Source organism: Typopeltis vanoorti, chromosome 17, assembly GCF_054136105.1.
Source record: "Typopeltis vanoorti isolate ZY-2024b chromosome 17, IOZ_Tvanoo_1.0, whole genome shotgun sequence".
Lineage (NCBI taxonomy): Eukaryota > Metazoa > Arthropoda > Arachnida > Uropygi > Thelyphonidae > Typopeltis > Typopeltis vanoorti.
In genome coordinates this window covers 85,284,868-85,305,252 of record NC_143565.1, presented here as the reverse complement: position 1 = coordinate 85,305,252, position 20,385 = coordinate 85,284,868, and the positions used below count along the sequence as shown (strand labels likewise).

Below are 20,385 nucleotides of genomic sequence, written 5' to 3'. Positions count from 1 at the left end.
GGCATGACATTTTGTGGTTTCATTGCTTTACAAGTATTCAATTTTCACAAATAGGTGGTATCAAATTTCACTAGTGTGGAAAAAAACATTTCCTTAGAATATCAGTTAGGTGAATGTGATTAATATTAACATCTGCATTCCAGGACTTATCAGGAGGAAAGTCCATACTCTCTTATATTACAAAAAGATCATTGAAACTGTGCCTCAAACCGATTCAAGTTTCCATACTCAGGCAATGCATTCACTAATCACTTTCCATGCAAAGAACCTGCTTCTTTGGATTCTTTCAGGGTGACCTGTTGTGTTCCCTCTATTCAATGACAAATATCCTCCACATTAATCTGGTCACAATCAGTCACCGACTAATGTCCTAATCGCATCCCCTCTCCTTCTATTCACAAGGCTCTGCATTCTTCAATCTCTCCTTATATCTGACACCGACTTAGTAAGCCTTTCTGAGATCCTCTACAATACATCCTCGTCCCTTTGAAACTCAGGTGACCAAATCTGCACAGTGGTACATATGCGGCCTGATCAAAGCCTAATACAAGGGAACCATAACCTCCTCATTATTACCATAATCCATTGCGATGTTCTTATAATTGTAGCAACGTGACTCCTCTAAATTTCAAATTTGTCCATCATCACTACCAGATTTCCCATCTCCTCCACCACCTTCAAAAGTTAATTATATACTCTGTGTTCCAACCTTGCCTACCAAATTTCAGACCTTGCACTTTGCAACATTAAACTGATAGCTCCACTCATATAGCCTATTGAGATCCTCCTGCAAGGCAACCACATTTGCTCTACTTCTCACAGTTCTTTTTAACTTTGCAGTATTGGCAAACAGCTACACATCTCCAGATAAGCTATTCTCAATCCTGAGATTGGGATATGAGATTGGCTTAAGAGAGTCCTAAAATTAGAAAATATCATGGTAATATGGATATTACTATAAGCAGACATCCAACTTAATTGCAAATCCATACTGTGTGTGTTATGATCCATCGAGTAGTTTCCGACTCCTGGCGACTCCACAAACATACACTCTCCATTCCGATCTGTCCCTGACCATGTCTTTCAGAACCTCCAAGAGCACTCCAGTTGCTTCTTTAACTCCATCTAATTCTTGGTCTTCCTGTTCTCCTGCTTCCGTCAACTTTAGCAAGCATCATCATCTTCTCCAGACTGTCATTTGCTTGCATAATATGTCCGAAGTATGACAATTTTTGCTTGATGATCATAGCTTCAAATCCATATTGGTACATGCATAATTAGATGCCTTTAAAAATTCAGTAGTTAATATTGCAGTAAAAACCTGTCTTACGATAATCCACACATAGCAATTTTCAGTTATGAAAAGTGCCCATTTATATGATGTCAGATTCGCTCACAATAGCTTTAGTGACATAATGCTGCCACAAATCAACAAATGTGCAGTTTATGTGACTTAGGTCATTATTGCTCAGTGCACCTATGTTTTGCACCTAGATTACAAGCTAAATAACTTAATTTTAACTCATTATCATCTGCAGTTATTAACAATTTTAATAATTGTTGCTAATAATAGCAGATAAAAATCAAGAAGACTCAAACTCTATTACATTAGATACTAAGATTAAAATTATTAAATTTAGTGACAATGGTGTACTGCAGTGTTTCTCAAAGTGTGGTACGTGTACCCCCAGGGTTAAGCGAAAGGTCTTCAGGGGGTATGTGCAATTTTCTGCTATGCAACATTAATGTATGGAATCATTATTAAGAAAAAAAAGAATTATTTTAAACATATATATTTCTCCATACTCTCGGAGGACCCTGTAATCCCTAGAGAGCATGTCCCCTGGGTGGCAGATAGGAGAGCCCACCATGCGCGTGCATGCGTGCTTGTGTGCATGTGTGTGTATGGTGGGGTGGTCCGAATATACTGAATAAGGACTCGTGGACCAACTGGACCATAAGGGGCAATTATCTTGATTGTAAGGGAAGCAGCACTCCCATGGACCCCCCCTAGCTGGATCTATCCTCTCCTTCTACTACTTTGAGGAAGATCCATTTACTTTAATCTTTCCTATAAGGCCTTATCAGCCAACTCTTATTTTATGACCCTTATGCTATTAGAGTACTCGAGGGCCATGGGGTCTTTTCATTTCTGGCCTTACAACTATGCCCTCTCTATAAACCTTACTATAATTCTTATATATAATCTACTCTTTTCCCCTTCAATATACCCTATTCCTCCTATGGGTATAAATTTGGAAGAAGGCTAGTTCAGAAGCCTAAAGGTAGCAGCCCTACCACTGAACTATTCCATCGTCAGGCTAGTCCCCTGACATGGAGAACATAATTCTACTAAGCTGACAGAAAAAAGATAATCAGATTGAATCTATGGGAAACGACCCTGGAATGGAAAAGGTAAAACAAAAATGGAAACAACAAAATATAATAAACATAGCAAACTGGAATGTAAGAGGAATAGCATATAAAGAAATTATTATTATTATTATTACGGGTATCTCCATGGAGTCAGTAGACTCATCGCGGGAGACCCAAAGTAGCAAAACAATATCTGTCATATCTCTTCTTGAATTCATTTACAGACGAAGAGCTCACAACTAAGTCAGGCAATGAATTCCACTCGTTCACCACCCTCCAGGCAAAAAACCTTGTTCTGACACCTTTGTTAGCCACACTCTTCTTTAATTTCCAGAGATGACCTCTTGTTCTTCCATCACTATTACACAGCTGAAACATTTCCCCTGCATCAATCCTATAAAAACCTTTCAGTAATTTAAATGTTTCTATCACATCCCCTCTTCTTCGCCTATCAACCAATCTCTGCAATCCACAAGCTCTCAATCTATCAATGTAGGGGGCATTTTTTATATCACTCACCAACTTGGTCACTCTTCTCTGAACCCTCTCCACAGCCTCCTCATCTCCAAGGGATCCAGGTGACCAGACCTGAGCACAGTAATCCAAATGTGGAAGTATCAATGCTTTATAAAGGGGAATAATAACCTCTTTATCTCTGGATGTCAGTGTGTTCCTCAACAACCAAGTAATCCTATGTGCAATTTTGGACACCTTAGCAATGTGTCCTATGAACTTCATCTCCCTATCTACCAACACCTCTAAGTCCCTAGCCTCATCAATCTCTTAGAGTACCTTTCCATCAATGTAGTACACAGCTGGTAATCTTTTAATCCCAAAATGCATGACTACACTTTTCCACATTGAACTGACATCCATTATCTTTTGCCAATTTTAACAGCTTATTTAAATCATCCTGCAAACTTTCAACATCAGCTTGATTTTTTATTGCACTACACAACTTTGCATCATCAGCAAACAACTGAATATCTCCCTTTAAGCCATTGGCCCAAGCACAGAGCCCTGAGGCACACCACTGGTCACCTGCCTCATTCTGGACTCAGCTCCTCCATACACCACCTTATGGTATCTCTCCCTGAGCCATTCTCCTATCCATATCACCAATTTAATATCCATTCCCATCTGCTCCAATTTGAGTAACAGTGTTCTATGGGGTATCCTGTCAAAAGCCTTAGCAAAATCCAGAAGTATCACTGTGTAGCCTGCTCCTATGTCCAACTCAGATGTTATTCTATTTATGAATAGTTAATAGATTGCTAAGGCAGGATCTACCTTTAACAAAACCATGTTGGCCTCTATAGAGTATCATATTCTGATCCACCCATTCTTGAATTTTGTCTTTAACCAACTTTTCCAATACTTTTACCACTACTCCTGAGATGGCGATTGGTCTGTAATTAACTACCGCAGTTTTAGAGCCACCCTTATGCAAAGGAACCACACTTTGCCTAACTTCCTCCCACTAGGGACCATACTAGAGTTCAAACTTAAATTAAATATCCAAGTAAGAGGGGTTGACAATTCATTTGCACATTCATGCAACACCCGAGCTGATATTCCATCTAAGCCTACAGCAGTGTTTGCATTTAAATTTTGCAATATATTTAATACCTCTGATTCTTTAGCTTCAATTCTCACATTAGGTATTGCTACAGGTATCGAGATATCATCACTTGGGTGATAGACTTTTGAAAAGTGATCACTCAGTAACTCGACTATTACATCTGATTTTGTCACCTCAATACCATCAGCACCCACTAAAGTTATCCTTTCGAAGTCATTCTTCCTCTTACTTGCCACATAGCGGAAGAACTCTTTGGGATTACCCTTGATCTCTTTGGCTAAGGTCTTCTCATAATCTGATTTAGCTTTTCTTACTATGCTGGTAACCTTCCTAGCTTGAGCCTTGTACTGCTCATGGGTGTACTGGTCGCCTTTCTCCTTGTAAATTCTCCATAACCTTTTCTTTTTTTGCAGATCAAACTTGATACTGCTGCTCATCCATTTAACGCCTGCCTTGTTTGACCTTCTGACTATGGGAACACAATCTGATATTGCTTTCCTCAGATACCTGCTGATTTTATCCCATGCACTGCTAACATCTTTCCCTTGCAATATGTTCTGCCATGGGATGGATGCAAGCTCACTCCGAAGCTTGTTATAATTGCCTAACCTGTAGTTCCGTATATACCCCTTCTTAACAGAAAAATCCACAGATTTTGCAACCTCCCAAGTACAATACCACATGATCGCTTTCACCAATTGGAGGTAACGAGGACACCTTACTTATGCATATAACCTCTGAACCAATAACCAGGTCCGACACTCTCACACCATGTGTCCTTTCAGTTATCTGCTGTTTCAAGTAATTATCTCGTAGAAGATGTATGAACTCATTTTCCTTATTGCTACGTGATATTTCCTCCTTCCAATTGATATCACCGTAATTAAAATCCCCCATAATAATCACTAAGCCTTCACTCATAGCACTAATTTGCTGATGCATGAATTCAATATCTCCCCCTGTACTTCCTGGCCTATAGCAGAAATAGAATTAGACCAATTATTAAATGAAAGAAATTTTAAAAGAGCACAAGCAGGAGTCATTATTTGGATTCATAACTCCCTTTCAAAACAGTTAAAACATTATAAACTATGGAATGAAAGAATAATAGAAGCTAGAATAAAAATAGATAGAGGCTATTTAACAATAATTGGTTTATATGCCCCAGAAGAGGGAAGAGAACAGGATAATATTGATTTTTATAATCAGCTACAAAACATATATAATAAAATAAATAAAAACGATTACGTAATTTTAGCAGAAGACTTAAATGCAAGAATTGGAAACACAAAAATTAATAATAATATAGGAATACATGGAGAACATACTCTAAACAGGAATGGTAAAAAATTGATTGACTTTGTAGTTTATAATAACCTAAAAATAATGAATTCCTTCTATAAACATAAAGACATACATAAATATACTTGGGCAGCAAGAGGATGGAAATCAATATTAGATTACTTTATATTAAATGAAAATACTTCAAAAATTTCACTAGATGTTAGAGTTCACAGAGGATATGAAATAAGCAGTGACCACTTCCTTGTTAAAATAAAATTAAGATTACCACCTAAATGGCTACAAGTAACAAGAACAGAAAGAAAAATTGAAACATTTGTTTATAAAACTAAACTACTGAATGACACAAATGTACAATGGCTATATGAACAAAGAATTAACCAATATCTAGATAAAATAAAATAAAATGAAGAAATAGAATGGCTTAATATAAAAACGATACTAAATGCAGCAGCAAATGAAAGCTTAGGAAAGACCAAAAAATTCAATAAAAGGAAAAAACTGAAGATCTGGGATGATACAATCAAAGAAATAACCAAAAAGAAAGGAGAAGCCTATCACAAATGGTTAAGCAGTAAAAGATTAGAAGATGAAATAGAATATAAAAGAATAAGAGCCATAGCTAAAAGAGAAGTCAGAAAAAGACAGAGATCATGGAACAAATTTGTTTCTAATTATGATTTATATAAAATAAGACCCAATATATATAAAATTTTGAAACACTTAAATGCAGATACCAAAGAAAACATAAAATTAAACACTGAATTGAAATTAGAAGAATTTCTAAATTACTACACAGAATTGTGGACAGACAAATATTTTAAAAAAGACAACTGGCAAACAATTAACGAAAATGAAAAGGAAATAACTAAAGAAGAATTAGAAATCAGCCTGAAAGAAACAAGAAACGGAAAATCACCTGGAGAAGATAAACTAGGTTCAGAACTATATAAATATTCAGGAACAAGATTCAAAGAAAGACTCTTATTATTTTTAAACAAAATTTATTCAACTTGTATCCCCCCCAATAGAATGGAAAAAAGCAATTGTGATTCCTATCTTTAAAAAAAAGTAATAGAGATGACCCTAAAAACTATAGAGATATCAGTATACTAAATTCCTGTTACAAAATATATAGCAGAATCTGAAATAGCAAACTAATAAAATATTCCGAAAACTGTATTTTAGAAGTACAGAATGGATTTAGAAAAGGACGATCATGTATAGACCCGGCCTTTTGCCTAAAATTAATAATAGAGAAAATAGAGAATACAATTTAGAAACACATATTGCATTTATTGACTTTGAAAAAGCATTTGACAAAGTTAAAAGAAACATATTATTTAACATATTAAAAGAAAGACAAATACCAAATAATATCCTAAAAGCTATCACAAGTATATATGAAAATAATCAAATACAAATATGATTAAATAATGAGCTATCATATACGAGAGAGATAAACCAAGGGGTCTGACAGGGATGCTCCCTCTCAGGAACTCTTTTTAATATTTACTGAAATGAAATAATAATAAAATGGAATAAAAATTTACATCAAGGAATTAAACTTTCTCCTATAGTAAACTTAAACACTCTCCTCTTTGCCGCCGACCAAATAATAATTACAAATTCTGAAGATAAACTACAGAAAGCTATTTTAAATCTAAATGAGATATCCAAAGATTATGGTATGATAATATCAACAGAAAAATCAAAAACTATGGCCTTTAAAGGACAAGATCCAGCAAGAACTAAAATAGTAATAGACAGCAAGATCTTAGAACAGGTAAATTCATTTAACTACCTAGGATGTATGATCACATATGAAAATGAAAAACATATAAACGCAAAAATTGGAAAATATTTAAAAATAACAGGTGTAATTAACTCTATATTTAAACCCAACCTAGTTCAAAAACAAACCAGACTAAAAGTATACAATACATTAGCCCTACCAATCTTAATGTATGGAAGCGAAATCTGGACAATAAACCAAGAAGACAAATAAAGATTAACAACAGCAGAAATGAATTTATGAGAAAAACTGCAAAGTATACCCTATTTGATCACAAAAGAAATGAAGAAATTATGAAAGAATTAAACCAAGAACCAGTAATAGAAAAAATTAAAAAATATAAACATAAGTGGATGGAACACATTCAAAGAAGGAAAACAAAAAGATTACCAAAACAAGCCTTAAAGTACAAGCCATTAGGAAAAAGAAAACCAGGACGTCCTCTTAAACGATGACTTCTAAGGCCGGAACAGGCCATGCTAGGCCTAAATCCTTGATACGCATGATGATGATATTTCTCCATAAATTATATATTATTTATGAATTCTCCTACTCAAATTGCGAGTTAATAACGTCATGACGTTCATGTCCTAGTGATAGTAACTCTTTCTCTGCACTAAACAACAAGCCCTCCCCAACAGTGTCACCATACTGAAGACACTGAAAAACAAGTACAGCAGTTTTATTGTATAAGGTACAGAGACATTTGCAGTCTGTGTAATATATTTCTCAACAAATAGTGCAATTAGAGACAACTGGGATAAAAATGGCACTAACTAAAGAATCACATCTCCCCTCCAACAGAAACTGCTGTACAGACTCAAGCAAAACCATATGTTGCCAGCGCAACATATGATTTTGCTTGACACCACCCTGTTGTGAATGTGTTAAAGCGAAGAAATATATAGTGAATGTGTTTCAGATATTATGGAATTCGGTTGAAGAGAATTATCATTTCAACTCAACTGTTGGCTTGCCTTTGTGTTTGGTTAATGTGATCTTTTGTTAATATCGCACCAATAATATGCACTTCTTAGCTGTTCTATCTCTACTGGTGTACCATTGCTGTCTATTTCGAGCTCTGCTTTTACTTCTCATTAGTCATTTGTGAAAGATTGTTCATTATGTATCTAAAGTCTTGTAAATTACTGGTAATTTTTGCTTGAAATAATGGGAAAGAAGATGAAGCTATTTGGGTAGATGACTTTGACGATGCATACAAAGAAACTGTTCTCGATGCCAAAAGTAGCGATAGCAAATAGGAGCTTCTTAGTAAGTCAGATCATTTTCAGTTTTTTCTGAAAACTTTAGTTTCCAAAAATCCCCACATGTCTTGCACCACGATTTTTTAGCTTTAATTTTGGGAAAAAAGTGCTAGTTACATTCGAGTAAATACAGTAATTTTTTTTAGCTTTCAAATTCTTAAGTACGGATCAGTGGTTAAAGACTGGATTTATAAAACGCACTATAGCAAATACAAGTAGCTGCAAGCAACAAGAAAACGTTGATAATGTATCTGGATCAAATGAAATCGATAAAGGTGTGTTGTCTGGCATCTCTAGAGATGCCAACTAGGAAGAAGATGAAAAATCTTCGTGAGTATGACATGAATTACTTGAAATGTGGATTTTCATGGACGGGAAATGAAGAGGAACCCATTCCAAATTTTGTTCTATTAAAGAGAAATCATATTTTTTGTTTATATGAACATATAAATTCAAATAACATAGACATTTACAATGAAATATACTTTAATTATTTATTTATTATTATTATTTTGATAAGGGAGTACTTGGTAATAATGAAAATTTAAGAAGGGGTATGCGGATATCTGAAGCATGAGAAACACTGGTGTACTGAATACTGAGATAGACTAAACTCACATCGCACTACTATTGTTAAAAACAAAGATAAAGCTATTAGTGAAGTTAAAAGTACTATGTTACACTGCTTACCTGTAACTTTTTCAAATACTGAAAGTTACAGGTAAGCAGTTACAGGAAAGCATCTTTAACAGCAGTCATTTTTTTTTGTTTGCAAAAAGTATTCTAAATTTTTTGTTTCTGCAAATGGCATAAATAAATGCTTAACTAATGACAATTGTTATGCACGCACCATATATGACTGCTTAAAATGTTATTAAACCATTAAATGTATCTATATGGGGGGGGTGATTTAATACATAATTTACTACATGATGATAGTCTGGAACTTAACATGTCACATGACCATGATATGCTAGTAGTTATTAAGCAGTTTTATGCCTGAACTGATTTATGAACGTATGTAAAATTATCAGAAAGTTTTCAATAAGTTTGCTAACAGTTTTTAGTAAGCTTATTAAAAACTAAATAAGTGAGAGAAGTATCTGATATATAGATTGAAGTGTGAATCTTTCCTATATTCTTTCTGGTAGATAAGCTTATACACTGGTTACTCATGATGTTATTTTTCAGGAAATAATGACATATACTAAAATATTAATTATAATAACTTTAATACTTTCCTATATTTCAGCAAGGTTACATTGCCATCATCAGGGAGATGTGCATGCAAGCACAAACACTGGGAAAATGAGGCTGAAGAAAGGCAATGGCAACCAGAGTTGGGGCTAGAGTCCTAAATGGCACCCAGAGCTAGATCGGGTGGTCTTGGCTGTTGGGCTGCAGATCTGAGGAAGGATGCTTCCAAATTTGGGACAGACTCACATACCTAAATTTGTTGAGGTATAGAAAGTTTTTAAGGGCTGAGGCAGATTCCAGGAATAGATTCTCATATTTGTATTTTCTGCAGTGTAATAGAGTGGCCTTCCTCCAGCATATCCTGGGGTGGGTATCTAAAGCATGGTCAGCAAGTCCTGCGTGGCTCTAATGGTGGAAATGAATGTAGTCTTTATGTTAAATGTTTTCCCACTTGGTTATACTATAAATTAAAGATGCCAAGAAATTATATTCTTGGTTTAATCCTTTATCCAAGTGTAAGCAAACAAAATTTGCACATGAAGTAGCTTCACAAATGGGCAACTTGTATATAGAGGCTAATGACAACATCACTTGCTTTAGTATCTCATAATGCAAAGCACATGTCCTTATGGACATGTATATTTACACATATCATTATACATATCTGGGTAGTGACCCTTCCGGTCTGGGAAGGGTCACTTTCCAGACCGGAAGGGTCACTACCCAGATATGTCAAGTCCGGTCTGGGTCAAGTCCCAGACTGGACTTGACCTTTATTGAAGTCTCATCAGTGGGAGCCAGACCCAGAAGTGATACCAAAGTTGAAGTAATGCAGAAGTCATATTTCCACATACAAGTAGCCAAAAGGTGTTACACCTTATTACTAAAATACTCTGGATTAGAGATAGATGTTGAAAGTTTTTCATTTGGTTATACTAAGGGTGATGTGAAGTCATTAATCCCAGTCGTGAAGTTACTTCACTTGCAAACTCTGTTTGCTTACAATATAATGACTATAATATCTTGGTATCTTTAATTTATCGTATAACCAAATGGAAAAACCGAGGTTCACAACATTTTCCATGGTAGGACTGTAATATGCAAGCCCCCCCCCCCCCCATTACCCAAACCAACATGCAACGTTGTCTTTAGTGGTGCAAAGGCATGTACAGTGGGATGTGGGAAAAGCTGTGGTCAAATCATGCTATACCCTTTACCGAGCAGATGGACAGGTGTGGGTGTGGCGGATGCCCAGTGAATGACTCTTACCCGAATGCATAACCCCAACTATGAAATTTGGCCTAGAATTCTGCATTGAATGTGTCAGATGCCGAATGGCATTTTTTTAAAATTTTTTATTTTATTATTTTTTTTTTTTTTTACATATTATCCTTCACAGCACCCTATGGTCATGTTCAGTGAGCGTGGTGAGTAGTCCACTGTGGGTAGCACTTGCAGTTGACTCCCTGCACTTCCATTTCTGTATGGTATCACTGATTTTCACCTCTGATGGCCCACTTTATCAACAATTTGTCAAACAAATAGGCCTGCAATGTGGCATCCTAACACACATAATGTCTCTTTCAAACTCTGTCAGTTCCCTTCTTGCAACCATTTCAGCCAGACACAGCTGCACTGAGTTGGGAAAATTATATTCCTCCAATTTATACTATAAACATGTGACTTGTTGCATGGCATGATGCAACTTGCATATGAGGATATTTGCTGACTTCTTTCCAAGTAGTAGTGGGCTAGGTCAGATAATCTGGAACCCTTCTATAAAGACCAAACATCGAACAAACTGTTTCAAGGCACTTTCAGGTGTCCAAAATAAGTAGGATGGTAGTCTTCACATCACAATGAAATCACTCACTACCTAGTTATCCAGGGATTTTCTCCGGAGAAAGGGGGATCGGGAGACAGTCATTTTAAGATCATATAGATCAGTGTTTTTCAAATGCTTTTAACTCCGCCTGCAATAATAAATATATTTTACATCATGACTGAGTACACACACTAAACTGAAATAAATTTCATGAAGCAATATGTGCTCTCAACTAAAGTAATAAAACACTGATAATTCATACCCAACTTTGATCTTAATGGATCTTCAGCTAAATGGATTTTTTTTTAATACTTATGAAGAGAGAGATCTCCAGTGAAAGCAAACAAATTTTTGCCCACCTATCTGACCCACTATGAGTGTAAACAACATTTTCGTACACATGGCATCCATTTGCTTTATTGTTTGAAAAGATGCTGCCCTAGATCACCTTCAGCCCAACAGCTGCAGACTACTTTAAATCCAGCCCTAGAGGGAACCACAAAAGGACAATAGTTCTTTATCTATTGAAAGTATAGTTGGCATGGGTTTGTTAATGGGGAAGTCATGTTTATCAATTCACTGGAATGAAGAAATAGCATCAGGGAATAAGGCGAATGAATTTCGATTTCTTATTACAAAATGACAAATTCACTTCATAAAGGAGATGCATATATGGTGGTGTACTTGGCCAAGATTGCCAGATGACAGGCTAGTAGCTAAACTGAAACGGATGGAATTAGAGACTAGCGAGTTGGATAGCTGATTGGCTGTCAGACTGGTATCAGTAGGTTTAACTTGCAGGTTAATGACATTTTCAAAACACTACAATTATATGGGGTGAATGGAACAATACACAGAGAAATAATTAGTCTATATTTAAGTTGTCAATCAGCAGTTAGAATTGAAGGAAATACAGGAAGATGGGTTTGATGTAAAATCAGAGGTAAGACAAGGATGCACATTATTTCTACTCTTATTCATCATCTATATGGATGAAGTTATGAAAGAAAGTGGCATCAGGCAATGGCAGAATCATTAAAAATTAAGATATTAGAAAGGAGCCTGACATTATTAGCATTTAAGAACATGTCTGCAGAGCTAATCTAAGGTGGTATTGTCACTTAGAATCAGTGAGGAAAGATTAGCAAAACAGGTGTTTTATATCAAGATGGCAGGAAAGAGACCCAGAGGAAGACCAAGGTCTAGGTGGATGGATTCAGTCAGATGAGCCTTAGAAGCACAGAATGTTAGATATGACAATATTGGAGTGCTCACAAGTAATAGATTAATTTGAAGGAAAATTGTTGATAGGAGATTAATGATAATGTAAAATTAATCATGTGTACTGTCATAGTAATCGGAACCCCTTGGTACATATCAGGAAATTTATGATGTTAATGTGATTAGGACCAGCTCAACTGAAGAGGTGCAACTGTTTCCCAATGATGTAAAATTGGGAGAGCCATGAGAAGTAAAGCAGATGTTCTGGCTTTGCAGGAGGATCTGAATAGACTATGTGAGTGGGCAAATGAGTGGAGCATTAATTTCTTCTTCTCTTCAAGGATTTGCCTGCTCTGGCTTCACTGGTCCTTCCATCTTGTCACTGGTTTTCCTCTCTCTTTCCCTCTGGTCTATATCTATCCACTTCTATTGGTAGCCGATATCTTTTCATCCTAGATAGAAGTTATTTCCATTTCTCTCTATATTCCTTGATCTTTTCATTTATGTTATAAACATCTTGTTCTTTTCTGATGTCTTATATGGGCCAATTACGTGCATCCTTTAATTGTTCTTAAAAATCTCATCTCTGCAGCTTGTATTTTACTTTCATCTTTCTTTTTAACAATCCATGTTTCTGAACCATATAATTGAGTGGGAGTGGCCATTACTTTATTATTATTATGTGACAACTTCACGGAGTCCACAGACTCATCGAGGGTTGGCACCTACTCTACAGCTCCTTGTATCCACCACTCAATCCACCAACATCTTTTTAACAGTCCATGTTTCTGAACCATATAATTGAGTGGGAGTGGCCATTACTTTATTATTAAAAAAAAAAAAAAAAAAAAAAAAAATCAGCTAACGCCTTTTTATTCCCGTATATACGGGAGTAGGCGAGGCCATTTAGCCCTATCTAACTTTTGGAGACTGAGTGGGCAGTTCAATCTCCACTGGTACCCAATCAGAGACAGATGGCCCAAGGCTATCACTAATTAAGCGGTACGCAGTGAAGAGAGACGGCTCAAATGTGCCGCCATCTCGTGGCCCCTAACTCTAACACAATATATTTAATGTCTGAAATAATGTGGGTTCTACGGTCGATTTTCTTGAGTTTACAGGACGAAAAACCCGAGTTTCCGGGAGGAAAAACCTGCTTGCCCGTGCCAGAGATCGACTAACTCGGGAACCGGTCGAAAAAAGGCTTAGAAAAATTTCCTCTAGTCGCCGACTAGACTCGAAACCAAGACTTCCTTCGTGCGGCCAAGCGCGGTGGTGTGCAAACGCCACATCCACTGAGCTACACAGGCTCCTTTATTATTATTATGTGACTTTATTATTATTATGTGACAACTCCAGGGAGTCCACAGACTCATTGAGGGAGGGCGCCTACCCTGCAGCTCCCTGTATTCACCAACTACACCACCATCTATTGTCTACCACCACTAGTATTTCCACAGAAAATCAAAAACACCCATGCCCACAGCGGAATTCAAACCTGCAGCCTTTTGGCTGGAGAGCAGATATGCTAACAACTCGGCCAACCAGGACAGCAAAATTGAACTTGCAATGCTCTTTCCTTGGGCGATCTAGTGTTGTGGATGACACACGCCACTTCCAAAGAGCAACACAGGTGTTTCACTGGATAACTATATAAAATTTTACCTAAGTTTATCATCTTGTTTTTTTATTCAATGTCCTTTTAATTGCTCACAGATTTTCTGAAATTTATTTATTTTTTCATCTATATCTTTAAGATAAATTAATCAAACTATGTCATCTGTTCGATGATTTTATTTTCTATAAGTATTTTTGATCTGACATGATCGTGACTGTTAAATGCCATGACTTTTTTTCTTTTGTGAAATTGTATTGTTGGCTTATTCTGTTTAATTTGTAAACCAATTTTTGAAGGTCATCTTCATTGTTTTGTAATATAATCTGCATATAGCATTGTATTGTTAACAGTTCTTCTGGTTAACTGGATACCTTGTTTTATTGTTGTTTTTGATATTTTAATAATCTCATCAATAAGTATATTGAACAGAGCTGGAGAAAGGCTACTTCCCTGTCTGACACCCGGATTTATTCCAATATCTTCTGTTAATTTATTATCGATTTTTGTATCTTTATATAAAATTCGTAGATTGTACCAAATGTAATGGATATGCTCAATTTTTCATTATATTCCATAGTTTTTCTCTGTGTATTTCATCCAAAACTTTCCTGTAATCTAAAAAGGCCATACGAGTCTCATCTTTTTTTCAATAATTTGTTTTGGCACATAAATATTGTCTATACGTGATCTTCCATGTCTGAAACCATTTTGTTCTGAGAATACTATCTATATATGATCTTCTATGTCTGTTCTTCTGTGAGTAGATTGTTTGCAGTATTTCCAAGTCTTTTATTCAAGATTTTACTGTAAATTTTGTTACCCGTATTTAATAAACTTATTCCTCTGTAATTTCCACAATCATCTCTCCTTTCTTAAATATAACCTTGTCTTTTAACCACTCTGATGGAGCCTCACATTTCCTCCCACAGTTATTTATTAATTTTAATAATCTGTGATGTAAATATTCTCCACAATATTTCTCTTCATTTATGTCATCTAATCCAGTTGATTTTCCATTTCTTCATACTTTTATTGCTTCTTTAAGTTCTTCCAATTTTATTGGTTCTATATCAGTGCTGTTTACTTCATAATTTTCTTATTAAATTTAGATCATGCCATAAATTCTTATAACATTCTATCCATTGTTTCTCTTGTATTATGTTGATTTGTGCTGTATCTCTTCATTTTTTGTTTAATTTCCTTAATATTTTGTAGGCCATTTTATTAATGTCCCAAGAATCTTGGTGCGCTTTCTATACTATGGTTTTAGCTATATTTCTTTTGTTTCCTTTGTATGTTTTTGAAAGAGTGATTTGTATGCCATTTGTTTTTCTTTTATTGCATTTTTAATTTTTTTTAAATATTTTTCTTTCCAAATAAATCAGAGGCTGCTTTATGGATTATCTTTATTGAAGTTTTCTATTCTTCTATATCTTCATTGATTTGGGCTTCTTTTAGGTAATGTTAATCATGACTGATATAGTATTCTAATGCTTTCTTCTTGTAATACATATACTTTGTACACTAGTTCTATTTCTCGTCTTTTCTTATTTACTTCCTTTCTCCATTTTGCTAGTATTTCTATTTTAGAGACTACTAAATAATGATCTTAAAAAATTTCACATCTCTCACACATGGAGCTAGTTTCTGATTAGTAATGATATAATCAATTATAGATCTTGTTCATATAGATATGACTTCTGCATTAGTTCAACCTTGGTATCTCTTCTGGGTCTGGCTCCCACTGATGAGACCTCAATACAGGTCAAACCCAGTCTGGGTAGTCGCCTTCCCATTATGCATAGTTCTGAAAGGGGGGTGCTTTGCATTATGGGATACATACTAAGGCAAGTGATATGAAGTCATTAGCCTCCATATATAAAGTAGCTCAGATGTGAATATATTTCATGTGCAAAACATTGTTTTGCTTCCTTGGGAAAAGGATTAAAACCAAGTATATAATTTCTTGGCATATTTAATATATAGATCTTCTTCCTCTGCCATTCCAAGTATATTGTTGTTTAATTTCTCCCATCATGATGAGAATTGAACTTAGGCCTTTTCCGATCAAAAGGCACAACGTACTATCGTTCTTCCAATTGCACTATGGAGGAGACCATTGTTATTCATACAAATTCCACTGTCCTCCACCACCACCACTAGTATTTTTTTGTCTGTAAACTGCATGTCCTGAAGGCTGATTTGTCTACATGCGGAATGAAAAAACCCTGCAACCTCCATATGAGATCAGCTAGCACACCTTCAATTGAAAAAAATCCATATAAAGATTCCTCCCATCATGACGGGAATCAAACTTAGACCTTTTTCCAATCAAAAGGCACAACATACTATCGTTCTTCCAATTGCACTATGGAGGCACAATCGATACATTCATTAACTGACTTCCTGTCACTCCACAACATGCAGTTTGCAAATGCAAATAAGGTGCTATTGCAAACTTTACCTTAATGGAACCATAGCCTCCTCACTGGAGGCTATGGTTCCATTATCCATCATGCCATAATGTGATGTCCTCACAAAAAATACTGTTGTTGGTGATGATGGGCAATAGATGGCACTGATGGTAGTAGTGTCGTAGTTGGAGAATTAAGTAGTAGTGGAAAATGAAGTAGTGTGCCCTCCCACAATGACTCCTTGGCCTCCCACGTAATAATAAATTTTTAAATTCTTATCTACCATCATCTCTAGATGTTTTATCTCCCCCAACTCATGTAACTTTCAAACCTTACACTTTGTACCACTGAACTGATAATCCCATTTACTCTCCCAGTCTATTCATATCCCCTTGTAAAGCCATATATGCTCTATGTACATAGCAACTATGTATCTTCATTCAAACATTTCCCAATATCAACAAACAAATAGTCCTAAAACAGACCCTTCAGGCACCACTTACTGAGTGCCTATCAGACAGCCAATCTCTGATCTAATTCATTAATCCATTATCCAACATCTCCATTCCAATGTAATTACAACTTGTCATGTGGCAATCAAACACCTTTGCAAAACCCAATAGAACATCTTCCTTGTCCAATTAATTCATTAGTCACTTTATTGCAATACATAAGCAGATTACTAAAACAATATTCTTAAGCAAATCAGTGCCATCCATCAAAGATGGATGCTGCCATTATTAACCTAATACTGTAAGTGCTCACTAATCTCTCCAACACCAACTCCAGACCTATGGACAAGAGATACTCAAAAAAAAAAAATAGATTTACACCTCTACCTAAATTGTGTACTCAATAAAAGCTACTTAATGTGCATTCAAGTATTTTTCATCAGGAAGAGTATTACAAAATGGTGCTAAAATCACTCATCTTTCTTGTTTCAATCATAAGCACAGGTCTTCCCTTGGGAAAATATTTGAGCAAGTTTCTTCCTCTCCCACACTCGACAAAATTGGCATAATGAGCAGCTGAAGGGATATAACGAATAGCGCAGTAGAAAGGGGATTGGACAGGTGATGCTCACACCCAAGCATCATGTCCCAAGGCGCTATTTGGAGCCAAGGAACTTTAAAAATATATATATTAGGAGTGCTAAGTTCTGATTTTCGCTCCAAGAGCCGATTTATCAAGTTACCACTGCTTAATGGTATAAGTTTTGTAACCATTCCCACAAAACAGCGGGGGGGGGGGGGGGCACACGAAGTGAACATAATACGCTGGCTTGGTAGACTTTGCTGCTTCGGCTGTTAAGTGCAAAAGCCGTCTTCCTTCCCTACCCCATCACACATTCCAACGATGATGTACCGCAAAGAGAAAGGGCGAGAGATTTATTAGGGAAAAAAAAAAACATTGTTCTCTATTTGGTCACGCATAAACGAGATAGGTAAATATAACCGAGGCATCCTTAATATTTCAAACGGATTATTTTTTTCTTTTCCTTTCTTTTTTTACTGACAAATCTAACAAGATACTATTTGCACCTACTCAGAATATAATATCCGCATCCACTGAACTACTCGCAACACCACCCTCTGGTCTTATAAAATTACAAACTGATGTTCTTCAACTCAATTACGCTAAATAACATGAGACGCTTCATAAAGTCACATATTAATGTGTGTGTATAAATATATATATATATATAGATAGATTAAGAGCAAAAAATAGGGTTGAACCAACCATTTTTATGATGATACGGCACTTCTAAGCAGAAAACGGAAACCACAACTGATCGCACAACCATAAAAATAGAGGTCAAACACCACAGTAAAGGGCAAACATAACTGTAGGTGGCGCAAAACACCGGAAGTGACGTCCGATTGATTATTCTCATCGTATATGTAGTTATGATGACCGTTTCATCAAGCCTATTAACATTTAACAGAGAACTATTATTATTATTATTATTATTATTATTATTATTATTATTATTATTATTATTATTATTATTATTATTACGGGCAACTCCAGGGAGTCCTTAGACTCATCGAGGAAGGCCCTAAACATCATGTCCACACAACTATATGACATTCTCACAGTATCTATCATACCTTGCCTTGAACTCGCTCATCGTCATAGCACCCACGACAGACTCTGGCAGCTTATTCCACTCATTTACCACTCTAAAAGTAAAGAACCCAGCTCTAACACCCCTGCTAACCACACTCTTGCCCAGCTTCCATAGGTGTCCCCTAGTTCTCCCGCCACCACTCCTGATCTCAAAAATATCATCTGAATTAATCCTATAGAAACCCTTTAGCAATTTGAATGTCTCAATCATATCTCCCTTTTCCGCCTATCAACCAATTTCTGCAACCCACAAATCTTCAACCTGTTCTCATATGGTTCATTCCATAGACCCGCTATCATCTTAGTCACTCGCCTCTGAATCCTCTCCACCTGCTCCCCATCAAAAGGAACCAAGGTGATCAAATCTGGGCACAGTAGTCGAGATGAGGTCTTATCAAGGCTCGGTACAGAGGTACAATAACTTCCTTGTCTCTGCTCGTCAAGATATTTTTCAACAACCAAGTATGTTGATGAGCTGATTTAGCCACTTTTGCAATGTGTCCCCTAAACTTCATCTCCCTATCCACCAACACTCTCACGTCCCTGGCCTCATCAATCTCCTGGAGTACAGTTTCACCAATGTGGTATACTGCTGCTAATCTTTTCACCCCAAAATGCATAAGCTTACATTTTGTCACATTAAATTGATATCCATTCTCCTTTGCCCATAACTCCAATCTATCCAAGTCATCCTGCAAGATTTTGATATCTTCTGCATTCACTATCGCCCTACCCAACTTTGCATCATCAGCGAACAAATGAACTGTTCCTCTTAGATCCTTCCCTATATCGTTAATGAACATATTAAACAGCAGTAGTCCAAGAACAGAACCCTGTGGCACACCACTAGTTACAGGCCGTCTTTTGGACTCTATTCCTGAATAAATTACTCTTTGATATCTTTCGATCAACCACCTGCCTATTCATCTCACCAACCCTATATCCATTCCCATATGTTGTAGTTTGCAGATTAGAATTCCATGTGGTATCCTGTCAAACGCCTTTGCCAGGTCCAGCAGTATCACTGTAAACCCATTACCCTTATCCAGTTCAGCCGTCCCCTTGTTATAAATATTAAACTACCTATTAAAGGTTCTGCCGAATATTAGCCAAATGGCTTATATTCAAGGATTTAGATCTAATGTAGCCTGTTCTGGCATTAGAGGTCATCGTTGAATCTCTTTAAAGGACGTTCTGGGTTTATTTTCCCTAATGGTTTGTAATTTAAAGCTTGTTTTGGTAATCCTTATGTAATCCTTAGGATTGGTCTTATTTAAAATATTCTGCAGTTGTTTGTAAACGTTTTCTGAGTCCTCCTCTTTTCCCTCTTCAGGTGCATAAGTTCCAATTACTGTCATATAGCCTCTATCTATTTTAATTCTCATTTCTATTATTCTATCGCTCCAAACGCTATAATGGATTATATTGTTTCTAAGATATTTATGTAAAAAGATCATTACAGCAGATTTAGCTCTCTCTCTTTTCTGCTTTAATCCCCACCATATATATAGATATAATTTTCAGTTTCGTCTGTTCCTCTCTGCTTTTTCTTTTTTTTTTTTTAAGATTCTGATGAAAACATTAAAAACAAAAAATTTCACTTTGCAAACAACTCAGACAACTTGGAAAACATCACTTTTGAAGAATTAACAGAAGCATT

At 36.1% G+C, this 20,385-nt stretch overlaps 1 protein-coding gene across 1 annotated transcript in view; it reads right to left on the bottom strand.

Annotated features, from left to right (window-relative positions):
• The window catches only part of Mdh1 (malate dehydrogenase 1), a 112,920-nt gene extending 94,499 nt beyond the window's left edge, over positions 1 to 18,421 (bottom strand). The window contains exon 1 of the mRNA XM_090407587.1: positions 18,336 to 18,421. Within this exon, the coding sequence (XP_090263713.1) occupies positions 18,336 to 18,338 (3 nt within the window). The 5' untranslated portion in view covers positions 18,339 to 18,421. The remainder of the gene's footprint in view (positions 1 to 18,335) is intronic.
• Positions 18,422 to 20,385: the final 1,964 nt, after the last annotated feature.